Source organism: Thunnus albacares, chromosome 19 (assembly GCF_914725855.1).
Source record: "Thunnus albacares chromosome 19, fThuAlb1.1, whole genome shotgun sequence".
Classification (NCBI taxonomy): Eukaryota; Metazoa; Chordata; class Actinopteri; order Scombriformes; family Scombridae; genus Thunnus; species Thunnus albacares.
In genome coordinates, this window is record NC_058124.1 from 27,530,062 (window position 1) to 27,550,220 (window position 20,159).

Below are 20,159 nucleotides of genomic sequence, written 5' to 3' on the forward strand. Positions count from 1 at the left end.
GAAATCCAAACCGTTCGAGTTTTTTAAACAACTTTTTTAACAACTTTTTTCAGCACAGTGTCATAAGTCATCTATTAATGTTTGAAGCCGATACCATTAACGCCCTCAGAGGAGATAGCGTTTGTTCGGGGGACAAAACTGGGGCAAAATCTTATTTTGAAAGGCTAATTGTGGACTTCCTGTTGGATTTAGGTTAGGGGTGTCAGTGTATGATTTGTAGGTCTTGATGAGACGAATGATTGAGGTTTGGTTTGATCTCTCTACAACGTTCCTACGGGCCGTGGCGGCCATTTTAGTTACATAGGTGGCACGAGAGAGCAGTAGTCCTCTGCCTTTTGGGCTCGGTCCCTAATAATAGGCGTGACAAATCCAGTGTTATTAACCTTTTTCATTTTTTTTTCAGTAAAGTGCCATTTGAAGAAAGAGTATTCAATGTGCTGAAGTGGCTGCAGCTGCCAGATGATGAGAGGTTGGTTCAGCAAATTCAGTACATTCATTTGTGGCTGCATTAGTACAGAGATTTAAGTTTTACATACTGTAACTATGCAGAACAATAATTCTCTGAGATCATGTAGGTCAACTCTTTTGAATCGAACTTGATGTTTTAATACCAAGTCATAATAAAACTCATCTTCCCTTCAGACCAGATTTCTTCACGTTGTATCTGGAGGAGCCGGATAAATCTGGACACAGTTTTGGTCCTGTCAGCGGAGGGGTAAGTTGATCTGACTTATCTGACTCATGAGGATTTCATTAAAATCAACTGTGAGGAAAATGGGATACTTCCTCACTTAAAAAAATGCATTTTCCATTGAGAATAAGAGGAATGTCAGCCTTTTTTTTGTTTTTGTTTTTGTATTTGCAGATATAAAATTTGATAGTCATGTGATGTGGAGGCAGACCAATAGGTCACAGGTTTAGAGTCGTTTTTGTGAAACTAATCAGTTTTGCGCTGTGGACCAACATGGCTATTACACATTTTGTGAGACTGGGTTGAAAGGGGACATAATCTGCACATTTCCAGCTCTATATTTATATTCTGGGGCTCTACTGGAATATCTTTGCATGCTTTACGGTTAAAAACTCCTTATTTATCTTCTACTGGCCCTTTATGCAGCTCCTCAGTTCAGCTTCTGTCTGAAACAGGCCGTTTTAGCTCCTGTCTCTTTAAGACCCGCCTCCTGATGAGCCCACTCTGTTCTGATTGGTCAGCTTAAGGAGGCTGCATCTCAGCTCAGCTCAGCTGGTCAGCAACATAGAGAAAAACATTGCATACAAAGTGTTCACAGCAGGTTGATGCCCTGGGTTTTGACTTGCAGGGAGCATTTCTACACACAGTAACCTCAAGTTTTAGAACTTAGACCATGTTCAGCATTAGGATTGGTGCTGAATCCAAATACGTTATTCGGCAAAGCACAAACATTTATTTTGTACAAATATTTTTTAAATTATTTGTTTTTGGACAGACAAAAAACATGTCAAATACCAGCGCGCAGGTCGGTTACATCACTACCTCAGTGTCTCTCCTCTGCTCCGCTGTTACGTCTATCAGCAGGTGTCAATGAGGGGAGTCACATCCACCTGCTACATGACGCACATTTCCTAATTTGGACATCACTCCTGGAGTTGGGGGTGTTCCCCAGAGATAAAGCTGAACTACTGACACACGCAAAGTGCTTTCAAGGGACTCTCCATAACCTGTTGTTCCCCTTCTCCTTTCCACAAAGTTAGGTTGTAAAAAAATAGGTAATAAATGAAAAGTGCAAAGCAAGAATCCCCTTTGAAGTTCTTCCCTACATGTTACACGCTGTGCTGTGTTATGGGTGTATAAATAAGTAGAAGTCTGTCTGTGTATTTGCAAATTTATGCATTCAACAATTCACTTTGCATGCTCTTCTTTTTTATTTTGAATGAATTATCTGGATGATGACATCAGATGTTGGCTCGTTTTATTTTTCTCTCGCAGCAGCAATTCCACAATAACAATATTATCCAAATTGATCTAGTTTCTGCCTGCATGGTGATGGGATCTGAATACTTGACTTGCTCCATTTATTGGCTCTATTTATTTTTATCTATTTATTTAGAGGATGAGCCTCTGCGTAGGTTTTTGTTAGGTTTGTTTGGGATAGCAGGGCCAGGTTGATCTTCCAATTTGTTGCAGTTATGCCTGGCTGAGATCAGATCACAATGTGAGCCAAAACACCTCGACACATAGTCTGATTGGTATTTAGTTTTTTTCCTTATTCAGATAAACACAGATCACATGCGTCATAAATGTATTTGATAATGACAGATTCAGAGAGTAAGAGGAAAAGAATGTCAAATGATATTTACAATTCCAACGGAACATGACGATTTTGTTGACTGAAGGTGTTTCTGTACGTAATGCAGTTCTTTGGTGTGGTTTGGCAGACTTTCAGTCGTTAAAAACTTAGGTTAACATTGCAATCAGAGTACGAATGAGCTATCCAAGTCCACTGTGGTTAACACAGACTGTGAGACAATTGTCAATTACAATTTAACTTTTAAAACTGACAAAAAGTAGACACAACAAAAGTTGTGGGTGTTGATGGACACTATTGAGCCAAAATTCGTCATGTAACAGAAATGAAAGATAGAAAGAAAAAAACTCTCAGATGGTCATCAGGAGGATTCACATTTTGAAAGTTTGATTTCAGCACCAGAATTGCAGCAGGCGGAATACAAAGTTGTATTTTACTAGCAGAACATAGTAACAAGAAAACGGCTTAAATTCTCCTTTTCTGGTTTATGTTTAGGAAACAAAGTATAACTAGATTATCGGCTGAAATGCTGTTTTTTTCTGATGGCAGGAGAAATACAAGTTATTCAAGAAAAAGGAGAGACAAGAATATGACTTGATCCTCCTAAATGTTATATAAAGTCAGGAAAACAAAAGACTGCGTATAGTTGACTGTCTTTGTGTGGGTGGGACACATCTGCCGATGTTGCAGCCCTGTAAAAATACAAGTTTGTTATAATTTACTGCTTTGATGGTATCTACACAAATGCAGCTGCTTTCAATATCAAATTTAATCCACAGGTGATAACGAAATATCAGTGAAAAACACTGGGTGGTTGCGATGCAGCGGCAGGGACTCTGATGATCTGCCGCTTGTTTATACTACCTGACACAGAAATTAGTTTCACACATCAGTTTTCACACGCAAAGGTGTGATTCATTAACAAGCTGGCTTGATTAATCACTGTGCAGGAAACTTGAACACAGATGCCTGTAATGCTTGTAATCTATGTTGAAATGTTTGTAAGTGAGACAGAATGAAAGTGGAATGAAATGAAAAGGAAACATGAAAAATGAAATGTTGAGTGCAGGTTCTCTTTTAGTTGTCCTTTCTTAGTGTGATCTGTTTTAAATGGCCATGGAAGATAAGGCTGGCAGTATTGTATATTCTTCTTATTGTCAACAAATCCCATGACAAGAGTAAAACCAGCGATGTGTTAGTTAATCTCTCAATACTTTCCACCTGAAACCCATTGGTTCTTATTTAAGAAGTATATCCTTAAAAATATAAAGCTTTAAAACCATATCTGGTGCAGAAAATATGGTTTTAAAGAAAACGTCCCTCTCATTTGATTCATTTGGAGTTGGCTCAGGCTGCCTTAATTACTCACAGAAACTGTCCACCATAAAAAGGCCAATGTAACTCAAAGCATTCTGTTACTCCCACAGTTTCTGTGTAGTCAGAGTCCTGTGTAAAACCATGGTGAGCAGCAGGATCTTGTCCACTCAGCTTATCTTGAAGAACACGTTGTACCAGATCACCCCTGAGGCAGATGCTTCCAGTTTTTTAAAGAAACATTTACACTCATGCTCCTTAAAAGCAGTTTATCTGCAATAATAAATCGATGGGACACTATCAATCTAGCTATCTCTGCATCTGCATGCAGATGCTTCCCGCTGCTGAGCCAACATTCATACCCTGTTTTTATGTAGCATGTGCCTTAAGAGCAGACAAAGTTTTTTTGTTCATCCATATGTGAGTGTACAGTGAATTAAAGGTCACTGTAGTCCTTTGATAGCTCACATCTGTGTCAACAGTTACTACACACATACTACAAAATAAAAATTAAAAATAAAATAAAAACAGCCGATGTCTCACAACAAAAAAGCTGGTTTTCTCGCCAGAAAAACAGCTACAAACGTCCTGACGTCTTGCTAAAAACACCCGCTTTTGTTGATTGAAACGGGAAGCAGACATTGGTTTCGGTTTCAAGGTGGTCTCGAACCGTGTTCTCTGCTGATTTCCAATTTGCTGCCAACAAACTTACTAATCATCCACCTGCCCCTCCTCCTCCTATATAGGAAAGATCAACTCATACAGATCACATGTGAACTACGTCACTGTAGAAATGTTGAGATGATACGTATTTTGGAAATGTTGGAATAATACGTTTTGTTGACATTTTCATATAATACGTTTTGTAGAAATGCTGAGATGATACGTATTTTACGTGTTGAAACGTAGATATTCAATGTTTCTGTGGTTTGCAGAAACATACAATGCCAACATTTTATTCTGCCGACCAGGCTGCAATAACCCTGCTGTGCTCACACCAACAATAGTGCTGTGTCAGAAAACCAAATGAGATAGTTTTGCAGTGAAAGTCTGCTGGGATGACTGTTTAAATTTTAGATGCTATTTCTAGCTCATCTTGTTTGCCAAAACTCTGGAGATGCAGCTTCAATTGCCAACATGTGAGTTTAGTTTTTAGTGTGTGCAGTCTCAGTGATGACCACTACTATTCTGCAGTGAGAAGGGGGCGTATTTATTTTTTTTTTTAAAAAAAACATGTGAATTATATTATATTTTATATTATATTATGTCATGTGACTGTGTGTGCATGTGTTTGTTTCACCTGTTTTCTCCAGCTGATTGAAGGACTCCAGGGTGTAGATAAGATCATCGGCCAGCTCATGAATGGCCTCAAGCAGATTGGCCTGGACCGCTGTCTCAATATCATCATCGTGGCTGATCATGGTAACAAACGACATAACACGGCTTTGAGAACATTTTAACATTACTTTAAACCAATGAATTACAGCGTCATGGCTTAGAGAAAAGACAAAATGTTGGTTTAGCACAGAAAAAGATCTTATGAATCGGATGAAGTGAGAAATCTAGCTCCTTTGTCATTGTCATAATAAAATTCATTTTTTCATTATATCACAGTGGCCTGGCCTTATGTTACCTTACATAAAAATTATTCCAAAGGCAGTGAGGTATGCATATTTTAAATTTGGGAAAAAAGAGAACATTGGTTATGTCAGGAAATCATATCAATAAGGCAAACAACTAGCCAACATGGATACTGTTAGAAGGAAATTTGTTAGTTTCATAGCAGCAAATTCTCACACCTGATGTCTGAATCACTAACCATATGGTGATTCACTTTGATGGGTCTTCCATGGACTGAAATTGATAAGCAAAACATGCGAAACCACCGGTATGTTCTTCCTCTGAGAAAAAGAGTATAACATAAAAGGGATTAATATAACAGCTGAATGCTGTTGCAGGTATGGAGGACACAAGCTGCGACAGGAAGGAGGTGCTGCAGGATATGGTGGGCGACATCAGCAAGTATTGGGTCACGGAAGGAACACTCGGACGCATCAGAGCTAAAAACAAAGACACAGTCTGTGAGTAAATATTAATGTATTAATTGAATGTTTATTTGTATAGGGAAGTGCCGAAATAATATGAACTAATGCCACATACTACAGCATTTATAGCCTAATATAATAGTTTGCAATGCCCGTCCCTAGATGGGTCTTTAAAATACATAAAATGCAGTGACAAAATACATATGGAACTGCACAAAACACAAAACTCAATAATACATATATACACACATTAAAGCACAAAACTCAAAAATGACTTTGATTAGAAGTCATCTCATGATGAGAGGCAGAAACAAGGTGTTGTTTCGGCATTACAACGAAATTGCAGGAAAGTTTTACCATTGACTGTCAGGGTCATGTAGGCATTTATTTATAATTTCTTAAGAACATGGCAGTAGTGTGATCTTAAATGCTCAATTATAGATCATCATAAGAGGCCTGATTGTTGTAGATGCTGCTTATGACCAAGAAGTAACACAATAACCTGTGTGAAAAGCTCTATTTCACTCAACATTTAAACAAGCTAATGCACTGAGAGAACTGCCCTAATGCTGCTTCATGAACCCGAATGACCCAGTAAGAATACAAGAGATGGCTCTAACCCAAGAAACACTGATATTATTAAAAGGGTTCCCATAACATCCATAGCTTTAACATTTTGTCAACCCATCTAGAATCATGTTGTCCCTTGCAACAAGCAAAAACATGAAAAATCCACTTGATCACCAACACTTATTGCAGTGATGATACATAATAACCCATACATTTTTCATTCAGTAGCACCAGCACAATGCAGGTCTGTTTGTTTAACCGGAACAAAACAGATGCTTTCACAGACCATTTTCTGATAATGCCTTGTTGAACTGACAGAGTATCTGGGCGGCACACAAACATTCCCACCACAGTCAAGGACATGTTGTGTTAAAGTGTTAATAATACTTGACCAGATACAGATACAGATAACGTGTCCAGATACAACAGCCAACAACCAACAAAGGCAAATTCTCAACCTGTGAGAAACATCGCATAGTTTTACATCATCTGAACATCATGGAATCACCTTTACTTTTCTTCATCCCGGTTCAATCACAAGTAATTATTTGCTCACTGAACATGTGAAGTTGGAATCTAGATATTGAACTTCTGCCATTAGATTATTTTTATTATCCATTATGATAGCAATAACTGAGGACTTGATTCCAAATCCTAACTTTGTATTGGAATTGGGTTAACATTCGTTTTGCCAGCACTCAGAATCAAACATACAATCAATGTAGTAATGCATGTAAAACGGAAGAAAATAGGCTGGAAGTATAAGAATAAGCTTCAGGTCTATGTGCATACAGTGCTAGTGAAAGAAGAAGCTGTTGATTTACTCAGACACACATGAGAGGCACGACTGAAAAAAGCAGCTGCAATACCTCCAGTGTAGACAATCTGAAAATTAAGATAAGTGACAAGTGACACAATTGGTTTGGATAATAGTTATCCAATTATTGCTTCTGCCAAAGCAATAGTTGGATAATGCTTTGGCAGAAGCTTCTAACATGTGATTAGTAATTATATTTTTTCCCTTCCAACAGTGGACTCAGCTGGACTTGTTGCTAACATGACTGTAAGTATTTAATGTTCTCACTATTTACCATAAATGAGTTTCAGTTTTTTTTAATGTTTTGTCTGTGTTTTGGTGATCTTAGTGTAAGAAGCCAGACCAAAAGATCAAGCCTTACCTGAAAGCCAACCTACCGAAGCGCCTCCACTTCGCCAACAGCCGTCGCATCGAAGACGTCAGCGTCTTGGTCGACCCAAAATGGCTGTTTGAGAGGTACCTATCATGCATGTATCTGTGCTTCATCTGTCCTTAGTTCTCATAGTTGTTTCTCAATTGCAGTTTTAGCTTGACAGGCTGTTTTTGAGAGCGGTCACCAATGGTTATGAGCAAAATACACTACCAAGGAAGGTTCCAATAACCCAACAAAATGCCTTTGATTAGAATTCTCATGATGATAGGCAGAAACAAAGCATTGTTTTGTCATTACAACAAAATGACCCGTGGTCATCCTGAAGGATACAAACTGACAAAGTGTAGGAAGGTTTTACCATTGATTGCCTGGGAGGTATTTGTAGAGAATGTCCTTGTGTGAACTGACTTTGGAAACACTGCACACCTCTGAGACTGAATCTGAGAGTGATTTTTAATGCTTTATGAAGAACTCTTCTGCGTGTCCTTACAGATATCCAGGATCTCTCACATTTTGTGCTGGCGGGGCACATGGCTATGACAACGATGCTGAGAGCATGCATGTGAGCACTGAGGATTCGTATTCCATGCTATTCTATTAGTCATCAGTCAAAAATCGCTTACCTCTATTGTTGCATTGAACTGCAAAATTACAGCTAGAGAATGTTGATTTATTGTAATTCATGTTCCTTAATTTTCACCTTCTTTTTTTTTTGACTCTCTTGATGTTTTGTTTTGGTTCCCAACCCGCCCCCCCAACATGGTTACAATTGCTATTGCAGCACAAAAATATTTCTTTCCTTCTTCTTTTCTTCCAGGCCATTTTTCTCAGTTATGGACCCAAGTTTCAGTACAAAACAGAAATCGAACCTTTCTCCAACATCGAGTTGTACAATCTCATGTGTGGTAAGTCAGAGTAAGATTTGATTTGATTTACTGAACAGTGATAGTGTGCAGTAAAGCAAATAAACTGTTGGCTGTAATTTATTTTGGTTTGGCTGGGAGTTCACAGCTGTAAAAGACAAACACTAAGCCACAAGCTCTGACATAAAACTGATTAGGACCTGCAGGGACTTGAAAATTGCTTGTGATGAATGGTGATGTTAAATGCAAAATGAATCGTGAAGAGTTATAAAAGGAGTCCCTATTTGCACTTAGTATTACCACACATTATCAGTAGCTGACAAAAAATACACAAATGTGAACTGTGATGGATTACTTTTTGCTTTAAAGTTTTAGCTTCTGCAGTGTACAGTACTTAATAGACTAAAACATGCAAAGTCATGGGTGTGGTTCACTAAACTTAACAGTCATTGTCCCATGCAGATGTGCTGCAGATCTCTCCAACTGTCAACAACGGGACCCACGGCAGTATGAACCACGTCCTGAGGCAGCCTTACCACATACCGATGTCCCCTGTAGAGAAGAGCACGCCTGTTAATTGTTCACTAGTCAGCCTCAACACTTCAGACACCCTTGGATGCTTTTGTTCTGCCCTGGTGGGTATCATCACACAAATATGCTGCAGAGTAGAGTCACATTGCACAGAAAAGAGTTGAGTGGAACAGATAAAGATGTGCACAGACTTGTTGTCACCCATATGCCAACATTTATGAATCTGAATTGTTCTAAAATTGGATGGGTGTTCCAGTAAACAGTTATTAGCAGAAGGGGATGCCCAAATAATTATTGCTGTGTGCAAACCCACATGATAATAACACACGGTCAGCTGGGGATTATATTCCCCAGTTGACCTTGGAATGCAGAGAGACTCCCCCAGGCGATCCCAAGGGAGTTTCTGGGAAAAGCATTTTCTGGTCTGCTTCACTGTTGTTACCACAAAACTCATTAAGTCTTTCCTTGAATGAATGGTCAATTAAGTTTGGTGAAATTTGAACAACTTTGAAAACAAGGCTTGTTCAGCTTGAAATGATGCTGAGAAGATGTAATCATGTTTTACACATGGAATCTGTCGCTTGGTCAAACTGTGCAGAGTCCAGTATTTTCATAAATTTCACAAAGTGAAATTTCTCAAAGTGGAGGATTATACAAATCCTAAAGCTTTGTTCATGCTTCGCTTTGTTTAGTCTGGTACACTTTGTGTCCAGTTACACCCTGTAACTGCAGAACCGAGCCAACTTAGTCATTAGGTGTAACTGGAATAACCTGATAAACTTCAAACTTTAGCGGTCCACTTAAATTAACATCAACCTGGGAATCTTGCGAAAAGCTAAATGCAGATATAAACAAAGACCTTAGTCACATCCCACTGCACATCTAGAGAATGAGTTTAATCTTTAACAGGAATCCATTGATTAGATGTAGACTTGCTAATAATAGACAAGTCTGGATAAAGGAGAGCTCGGACAGATGTTAAGAATCCAGAGAAGCAGGATGGGAACAGAGAAGAAGAAAGAACTAGTCATAACTATGAATGATAAGACAATTACAATATGTTGCTGTGACTCAGTTTGTGACGTTTATAAAAATTGATATCTGGACAATTGAATCAGATTTACACTATTTGGCCAAGAATATGTAGACACCAGAGATGCCAGAGGACAGTATGCTTCCAACGTTGTGTCAACAGTTTTGTGTTTTGTGTCTCTTTCCGGTGTCAACATGACAATGCCCTCGTGCAAAAAAGCTAGATCCATAAAGAAATGATTTCCCCAGTTTTTGGCTGAATGGGAGCAAAGCAAGCCTGAAACCAGAAGAGCGGAGGTTGTTATTTAAGGCTTAAGTGTCCATATATTTGTGGTAGTATATGTAGTGATGCAACAAGACGCAATAACCAGCAGTGGATGACTGACGGTGGATAGATGTTGCAGTCCTCTGGAGAGCTGCTAACTTTTCATAGACTTAATGTAAGACTTGATTTTAGAAGTAAAATATTTTGAGAATTACTCAGATTAAAAATTCAAGGAGTAACATTCACTGCATGTTGACAGTAAGTCTTTAAGTGGAAGTTGTAATGATTTACTTCTTAAAGTAAATTCACACTGTTATACTGAACAACCTGTGTTTCAAATGTATATATATATATATATATATATATATATACATTTATTGTAACAAAACCGATTCAGGCAGTTTAAATAATATATATTGTAAACCCTTTCACAATTTATTGTAAAGTATATGAGTAAATAACGATGTATCAGTGTTTTTATGATGAAATCTACAGTCAAATATATGACATCATATTGTTTCACATTTAATTCTGTAAATATACCATCCTAGTTAAAAAAAAAAAAAAACTAGCATGAACTTCCTTTAATTTCCATTCCATTTTTTTCTCTTTAGAATGGAACAGTGGAGTTGATGAACAGCCGTCTGAATCTGACAGCAGATGAAAGTGAGGTGGAATTTTGATTAGCAAACCTTTTTGCTTTAAAGAAGAATTTTTGTAATTTGTGTTTTTATCTTCTATATTTTTTGGATTCTGGACCATTTCCTTAAAATGCTGTTGTTAATTTGTCTAAATATCACAATATCACAACTGAATACACTTTGAGGACACTCACTGTACTGATCAGTCTCATTTGTGATTTCTAGGACTGTCATAATTCACTTTTTCTTTTCCTCTTTCAGAGTCTGCTGCAGAGAAGAAGCACATGCTGTTTGGTCGTCCCCAGATGCTGCAGCCTGACCAGAGTTACTGCATCCTTCATCAGGAGGGATTCGTCGCTGCCTATAGCCACAAAGCCTTGATGCCTCTGTGGAGCTCCTTTACTATCAACAAGCCAGTAAGCATGGGGGGTGAATCAAAACAGACAATCAAAGACAAGAACATGCAGGAACACTACACAATCTGGCACTGATTTATGTGTCATGCTCTTGAGCATCATTGACATTCCTGCAGTGTCAGTGTCAACACATTTACACTGCCAGTTAAGCAGAGATGTTTGAGTCAGTCACTATGGGCAGATGAAAGTAGTCTGTGTATATATGGAAGTTATTCAGTCTTAACACTTGTCTGAAATTGGTTTTGATGCATACTTTGTGAAAAAATAGCACTCAATGAGCTCCATTCAACCCCCATACCCATCTCTCCCTCCTATTCTCTCTCTCTCCCTCTCAGTTGGAGAGGAGAATGTCACTCTTCTTGTGAAATCTCCTCATAAATCCCATGACTTCTACATTAAAAATCACATTTTTTAGTAGGAAATTTCGTGGGGAATCCATTGATACAGGTTTGAAAGTGGTCAGACTTATAGTTTAGATGTCAGAAGCCTCTGTTTGACACAAAGTCCATGCCTCCCCCATTCATTTACATTGTAAGGGGTACATGTGATGTGATGTGGCACTGCAAATTTCAGGGCTTATAAAATCCAAACCGCTTGAGTTATTACAAACTTTTTAACTAGTTTTTTTCAACACAGTGTCATAAGTTATGTATTAAAGTTTGAAGCCGATATCATTAACGCCCTCGGAGAAGATAACGTTTGTTTGGAGGCCAAAATTGAGGCAAAGTCTTATATTGAAAGGCTATTTGCAGACTTCCTGTTGGATTTAGGTCAGGGGTGTCAGTGTATGATTTGTAGGTCTTGATGAGACGAATAATTGAGTTTTGGTTTGATCTCTGTGACATTCTTACGGGCAGCCATATTAGTTATATGGGTGGCACTAGAGAGCACCTTTTGGCACTTTGGGGGTTAATGTTTACATTTTGTCAAATTTTGTCACCAGACTTAATGTCAGTTTTTGAGCATGTTTAGGGGTCAAGCCTTTTTTGTTACTGCAAACCTTTGTCCAAATCTTCTTTATGCACTCACACATTGGAAATTATTTGTATTAAATCTATTTGTTCAGAGATTTTTTTACACATTCAAACATATGAATTCATTTGATCAAAATGTTTATACACATTCACACATTTGAGTGTATTCATACAAAATGTTTTCATTCATTCAGATATGAATGAATGACTACAGACCTGTTGCTTTGACATCTGCAGTCATGAAGTGTTTTGAAAGACTCATCCTGTCCTTCCTCAAAGTAAGAGAGCCCAAACCAGAGCCAACCGCTCTGTGGATGATGCTGTTCTCTCAGCCTCCACCACATATTACAGCACCTGGAAACGCCCAGCACCTTTGTCAGGGCTCTGTTCTCAGACTTCAGTTCAGCCTTCAATACTATTCTCCCTGACTGCCTGCGCACCAATCTAATATAGCTGCAGGTACCCTGCCCCATCTGTGAGTGGACTTCTTGACCAACAGGAAACAACAGGTGCAGCTTGGCATGCACCTGCTGTTTCCTACAGGGCAACAGGTACAGGTACCCGTGAGTGTTCTGCACGATGCCAGAACTGGGTAGTGGCAGTCGGATAGTGGCGGACCCATCACACCCAGCTCACTGCCTCATTAGTAAAGTTCCATCCAGCCCAGCCACAGGTTCTGCTCCATCAGGACCAGGGCAACCAGATTCCTGAACAGTTTTTTCAATCCCCTACTACTGTGCAATATTTAGCATAATGTAGCATACATTATTATTATTATTATTATTATTATTATTACTTAATCTATTTGATATCTGGCCAATTAGACATTTTTAAATAACTTTTTAACCATTTAAACATTTTAATATATTGCAAGCTCAAATGAGTATACATACACTCGGTCTTAACTTGAAATATATATTCTTATTTATGATTATTTTATTCTATTATATTCCACTCTCATTTTTACTTAATCCTAGTGTGGTCATTTAGGTCTTATTCTGCTTTTTTCTTGCTGTATCACCAAGTCAGATTCCTGACTAAAGCGATGCTGATTCTGATTCTGAATGCTGTCTTGCAACAGTCAGATACACAATAAAGCCTCAGACCAAAAATATTTGATAAAATAACAAGTCTTGCAGACTTGTTTATGCTCTTAGGAAAAGGCTTATGATTCAAATCTGAGTCATATTTCACTAGAACAAAAAAATATGTGTCCATTCAGTTAATAACATATAGCAACAATATTACAGCAAACAAAATTACAGTAACAATTTCGATGCATTGCTGGTTGCTGGTTCCTGTGTGAATCATGGGTAACTTTGGGAAGTATCCAAAGTTACTATTTGAACTGATTTTACCTCTAAACATGTGGGGTAATTTCGCAGCTGGTTATTGACTGTTAGCAGGTATAAAGTATGAGGGGAAATTTGGAGATGGCATAAACAGAATGCTGAGTGGAGGATGCAATAGATGCAGATTCGCTCAGGTCACTCGCCACTGAGCCTGTCTGGGAACGTAGTTTCTTTTTAACAGCTTCACTAGCTTGTTGTGCTTCACATCACAACCTCTTCACTCGAATTTGACAAATTTATGATGTACTGTAGTACAAAGTCAAGAGGCTGTGATATGTAGCACAACAATCTAGTGAAGCTGTAAACAGAAGCTACGCTCCCACACATGTTCAGTGACATCTGCCTTACACAGAACTACTCTCTGGAGACTGGAGACATCTGTGAAGCTGTTTCTAAACAAATTAACGAGACCAAATCCATCACGGTGAAGGAGATATCTAACGGTGTGATTCATTGTTAAGATATATCAGGCTTTGGATATACACACAATACTTGTTAGTAGATCAGTTCACTGTTGGTTTGGCTCTGCACGTGAGATTTGTTGACAATAACCACATAATCTTGATAAATATGATGATTAATTTCGATGTAAATGTTTCTGTTCCTGTGCTGTAGTTAAATCTGGACCCGTTACCACCAGTGACTCCAGACTGCCTGAGGGCTGACGTCAGACTTCCAGCGTCCCAGATTCCTAGATGTGACCAGTATAATGCCGCTGGGAATCTGACCTACGCCTTCCTGTACCCTCCCAGTACGCATCAGCACATCACACCTAGACAAACTCACTGAACTGACCTCACTAAACCTCACCTACAGTTGTCCATGAGTCATATCCGGTGGCACAAACACACTTTCACACTTTTTCTTTCGTGTGCCTCTCCCTTTCTCAATCGTCACTGCCACAGAATTTCCCACTTACACCCTCCTCCACACACACAATTGCACACAAATCCTCTATCATTTCTCACACATCTGCTGCTGCAGACACTTGAGGGATTAATTGAGGAAATATAAAAACGTGGCATTGTTTCATTTTGAGTTCAGTCTGTATCTCAAAAATGGGCTGAAGTCAGTCCACAGACTAATCTTTAGGCTGTTTTTTTCAGATTTTTATGTTTTTTAAATACAATTTAGTTTTATCTACTTATTAATTTTCAACTGCGTGTTTGCACTGTGTTCTACAGTTCCTATATTCTTATATTTCCTGTACGCCTTGTCCCCATTTACATTCCTGAATATCTTATTCAAAAAATGTTTGATTGACATCCTGTGCATGAATATTACAAATGGAAGAAAACTCTTCTCCTTTTCTTTTTGTGACGTTCATGGACTGTCTGGTCTGCTGACATAGTAATGTGGCATCTCTGCTGTCCGCAGATGATTTTCATCATCGGTCTATACATTATTCATCATTATCAGCATCAGTTGCAGAAATGGAGGCAAGTCCTGTACATCAAAAAGATAGTAAAGCTGGTGTTGAACATAAATGATTAAATAGTTGCCAGGGACTTTGTGAACATCAGCTGTAGAGAGAATCAGGCCTTTAGTTCCTGTTATTCTCTGTTTTTAATAAGCATAATAATAAGACATAATAATAAGAGTTTAACGTTAAGAGTCTTCTGCAGACATGTCAAAGTCCACCTTTCTTTTTGCCCTTTTCCCAGAAGACTTCTAAAGAGAACCATGTGGGTTGAGTTTCCTGTTATTCTCTGTTTTTAATAAGCCTATTTTAACATAATGATAAGAGTTTAACGTTAAGAGTCTTCTGCAGACATGTCAAAGTCCACCTTTCTTTTTGCCCTTTTCCCAGAAGACTTCTAAAGAGAACCATGTGGGTTGAGTTTCAAAGACAGAAGCACCAGAGAAAACAAAAAAGTAGGAGCAACCAGAATGAATCAGGCAGAGAGAAACAGTGTTTCTGCAGAAGAGAAAAACATCAGACTCATTAGATCGATGAGTATTAGTATTCTATCCTATTGCAGCATGGTGTAGTTTTTTTCAGTCTTTATTAGTAACTGGCTCTTATTCATTTTTGCCTGCCACTTTGTTTAACAGGTATTTATTGCAGTTCCATTTGCATTATTTTACACTGTACAGGTGTTTCTGTTTTTCATGTTCCACTCTTTCTTTACTCTCTACCATTCAAGTATAGAGAATAGAATGGAAAAATGGACAGTACAGAAACAAATACAGCACCAAACTTAATTAAGTTCAGTAGTTTTTCCTCTTTCGTTGAGCAACAGTTACGTAGTACGTGTCTTAACCCATAGGCTACCAGGGCGCACCAGCTTATCAGAATTTCTGATGAAAGCAGATCAGAAAAGTGAGTTTAACAGCCCGAAATGCAGACTGGTTTATTCCTGTTGTCGTCTGCCTGCCTGCCTTCAGCTGTAGTGCAGAAGTCATTATTTTGAAGGATTTGGATGCGTCTGTTTGTTAAGGATTTTAATGTCTTTTCTCTGAGCTTTTCAGCCACTCAGCCCTTGTGTGACTCTTCCATGATTTAATTATCGGTTTTTATTTGAGAATATACAGTATGAAGCTAATTTCTCTCATTGCCTTTTTCAGTCATTGCACAGAAAGAAGATAAAACATACAGATAGCTGTTCAGGTACCAGTGAACAGCCAGTGAACCAAACAGTTATATTAATATTCAGTGGGCACGCTTTTCATATCAAACTGCACCACCAAAATGCAGAAGTAGCATGCAATTATAAGATCAAGAGTAAATGAAGACATGATCCTCAGTGAAAAACCCTGGGAAAACCCTCTTATTTTAAACCAACGGCTGCCAGGAAAGGCAAAAAACAGTTGCATGGCCCCCTATGACTAAGTGGGTTCAGTAAAAGAAAACTTTCTCCTCAATCTTGACTCACAAAACGTGAAATTGAAAGTCTGTCAAAATGTGCCCATCCACCCTCAACATTTACAGGGCTTAACTTTTCATCTCAAGTTTAACTGATACTGTTTCCTCTCTTGCTGGGAAAGTATCCTCTCATTCCATTGCATTGACCACATTGCCAGCGTTAGTGTTAGTACGCACTGGAGTCAGGAGAGGTGGGTGGCATTTTTTTTTATGTGTGGTTTCACACCACACCACCACCACATGTCAATTTTATTTATTTCAATGAAATGAAAAACCTGCAGGCTTTCTTTTCCCTAGAAATTTACTGTATTCCCCCCAATAGTACCTCTCAGTCTCACTTCAGGTGGCACACAAAAACATTGTGGGGATTTACAGGGTATAAAAACATGCACGTCCACTGAGCTCCACAGGAACATCATCACAGGAGAACAAATGATAAGAAACAAAAATAAGGGAGTAAGACAGGAAATCTGTCTTACTCCCTTATTTTTGTTTCTTATCATACTATGAATAGCGGCAAGGTGTTGCTGGAACTGAAATGTTGGTTTCCAAAGAACTGGAGCAGTTTTGGTTCTTAATCAAAATAAATGAGTTTTGTGAGATTTCCTGAGCCAAATGCATTAATGGTATAAAATTAAATCAAGAAAAGATGATAGAAGACATGCATTCAAGATTCAAGATTTAGTTTATAGTCATTTTCTTGTGTATTTACATACACACAAAAAAAACCCTGAAATGCTGTTCCTCCCACAGCAGTGCAACAACAACAGCAAGGATAAAAATATACTGGAGATCTAAAAATTACCTATAAAATTTTTTTAAAAAACACATATAAATCCCAGAGAAAAAAAACAAACAGAAAAAGAACAAGCAGTTAGCAGCAGAAAATTACATCACTTGGGTGGATGTAGGCAGCTCTTGCAGTGACCAGCACTGATGGGAGAGTTACGTAATCCATTCTGCTGTCCAGCAGACATTAGGCAACATGTTGGAACTGCCAGTTTGTATGATGAAGCAATTAGCCTAGCTTGCACTCCTCCATGTTTGCTCCACTTCCACATGCTGAATTTGATCTTTCCTCTCTGGTGCAGTTCCAGGTTGAGGCCATGGTTTCCTTTAGGTCCACTGGACGCAGCAGGCCAAGCACGCTCAGCTGATTTAGCCCCCAGCCAGTATTTCTCATAGTGAAAGTATTTGTCACGTCTAAAAGAAACTTGTTATGTCCAAAAGAAACTGACGATCCGAGATATATTTATCTTTCACTCCACATAATGACACATAGACATAGACAAGGACAAAGACACTGCAAAGTTGGAACTAGGAGAGGCGGCCATACCACCAACAAGGACCGTTGGATTTCTTTTCTTGTCTTGACAAAATAACTTGTCTGTTAGCTTTCTCGGTGCAGTTTCTCCTTTGGAAGGTTCGTAACAGTGGCAGGTAGCAGTTAGCAGTTGACAGCTAGCTAGTTTTTTTTAATTTAAAAAATATATCCAAAGATTATATTTCCTCTTCTGTTATTGCTGGTTAGCGCTGTTGTTTTGAGCCATTTTTGTAGAACATACAAGCATCGTATAGCAGGAAGCGTCGAGCCAAATGCATTGTGAGGAGTAAAACTGGAGATTAGGTTTAGTTGTGCAAAACTGTTTCGGGTGGCAAGCAAAAAAGACAAACATTTTAAGAGAGAAAAGCATTCTTATAAAGGGACTGTATTCAATTCTTCAGTTCTCACTTTACCCGCTTGCAGCACATTCCAAAATCTGTTTTGTGTTTCTTTTTATGTGTTTGCAGATCTAAATGTGACAGTGGACCAGCAGTATGATGCTCTACTGATGACTAATGTGGTGCCAATGTACCCTGAGTTTAAGAGTAAGTTGCTGGTTAATATCAAACTTTCCTGATAAATGTCAAACTGTAATACACATCATTGGATGTTATAAAGATAAATGATGTTCAATCGGTTTAATGAGAAAATTCAGAAATTCACTTGTATCAACCTCCTCTTCCCCTTCCCTTTTTCATTTCTGTTCCCTTTTTTTTTTACTTTAATCTCATTTCCTCTTTTTTCCTTTTCCCTTTCTCAGAAATCTGGGACTATTTCCACAGCAGCCTGCTAAAGAAATATGCTTCTGTTTATAATGGCATTAATGTGGTGTCAGGCCCTGTCTTCGATTACAACTATGACGGTCACTATGATACTCCAGAGCAGATTCACCAGTAAGTTTGATTTCCGAGTGAAAATGATAATATGATATACTGGAACCAGTGTATATTATACTGTCCAAGATACACGCAGCTTTTGCCAGTTAGTGTGCTTGGTGAACTCCACACTCACAAACCTTGAAAGGATATTAAAAAATGATCTTTTAAGAGCTGTGCCACACAAACAATCACGAGCAATTGAAGAGGAGGTATGAGAGTACAAAACTAGAGACATAAAAAGGCACTGAGAGATAAAATAAATACAAGGGAAAATGTGGAGTTTCATTGTTTATAAAGATAAACAGCATGGACAGTTCTGCTACAGTAAAGTGAGAAACATGACCAAACAATTTTTCTCGGTTGCTAAGACACATTTCTTCAAGTTATGCTTAATTTCCCAAAACTCTAAACACAATTGAAAACTCATTTTCGCAAATGTCAAACATAACTTTTCACTCAGAACTTTGCCTTCAGACATCACGCAAAAGCAATCAAATACACAAACACCATAAAACAGCCTTTACACGCTAATGAGATCAATTGAAAAGAGTAATGATGATGCTGATTTTTAATTCCTTAATGTAAAACAGACTGAAATTCAGTGAAAAAGTAAATGTACTGTAAAAATACGCAACTGATAAAGAATGTAGAATACAGTTAAATTATTTCCATGTATTTACCAATATAAACCAATGAGAGATCATGTTTATTTTGCCTCAGGTCTTTGTGGATCCATTGTTTACAAAACAAGTGAACTGACCCATCTATCCTGCGGTTCTGAGTGGTGACTCTCAGTGTTTCCATCTGAAGAATTGTGTATGAACTGGGTTCCAGGGGTGATGACTTGACTCAATGGTGTTAAATGCTAGCACTTCCTTAGCATGTTAGTCAAAACAGGGAAAGAGTGTTTATTGATTTGGGTAATAAGTCTGTCTTTTGGGTTGTTTAGTTAAAAAAAAAGCCCAGTTATAGTGTTCAAACGATTGAGACAAACTGTAATTAAGTAAAAGGCAAACAGAAAGGCTAACCCTAACCCTAACCCTCATTGTTGGAGTAGACATCTAAAATTTCAGCTCTGGATAGTAAGTCAAAATGATTGTAAACTAACTTTCTAATTGTCTTAATGTGTAATTTTTTTTGACTGTATGTGTTGAAATTTAGTCCAGCACTATACTGAGAGAAGCGTTCTCCATAATGGCCTGTGACATTCAGAGGGATAAAATATCCAATATCACACCATGGCCAGGAAAAATATTTATTTTCTATTTGCTATAAAGTAGGTATAAAATAGTGCAAGACAACAGTTTGATTACTGATGCATTTAATTGCAGGTAATCATACCAGCAATGAGTATGATTCATGCTACTGCACTAATGAACTCTCAGTTCAGTTAACTCTCAGTTTGACTGAACTGAGAGTTAAACTGATAACAAAGAGGAAGATGATTTAACCACTGGAGCCATAATGTGTTTTGACATGTCCCTTTGTAAAAATAATGGACTCACTGGAAGGAAATATTTCTCATCTTAACCCTTATCTGTTATTTCCTCATATCAGGACATAAAGTACATCTGCAATTCTCACGAATGCTCAATTTAACTAGGATGTTGTCG

General features: G+C 38.1%; 1 protein-coding gene across 1 annotated transcript in view; it reads left to right on the top strand.

Moving 5' to 3' along the window:
- LOC122969620 (venom phosphodiesterase 1) overlaps positions 1-20,159 on the top strand; it is a 39,913-nt gene that overhangs the window by 15,577 nt on the left and 4,177 nt on the right. The window contains exons 10-23 of the mRNA XM_044335479.1: positions 404-469; positions 643-715; positions 4,913-5,021; positions 5,558-5,680; positions 7,246-7,277; positions 7,360-7,487; positions 7,897-7,966; positions 8,222-8,309; positions 8,730-8,902; positions 10,710-10,761; positions 10,998-11,152; positions 14,094-14,229; positions 18,136-18,213; positions 18,429-18,561. Coding sequence (XP_044191414.1) covers positions 404-469; positions 643-715; positions 4,913-5,021; positions 5,558-5,680; positions 7,246-7,277; positions 7,360-7,487; positions 7,897-7,966; positions 8,222-8,309; positions 8,730-8,902; positions 10,710-10,761; positions 10,998-11,152; positions 14,094-14,229; positions 18,136-18,213; positions 18,429-18,561 — 1,416 coding nt within the window. The remainder of the gene's footprint in view (positions 1-403; positions 470-642; positions 716-4,912; positions 5,022-5,557; positions 5,681-7,245; positions 7,278-7,359; positions 7,488-7,896; positions 7,967-8,221; positions 8,310-8,729; positions 8,903-10,709; positions 10,762-10,997; positions 11,153-14,093; positions 14,230-18,135; positions 18,214-18,428; positions 18,562-20,159) is intronic.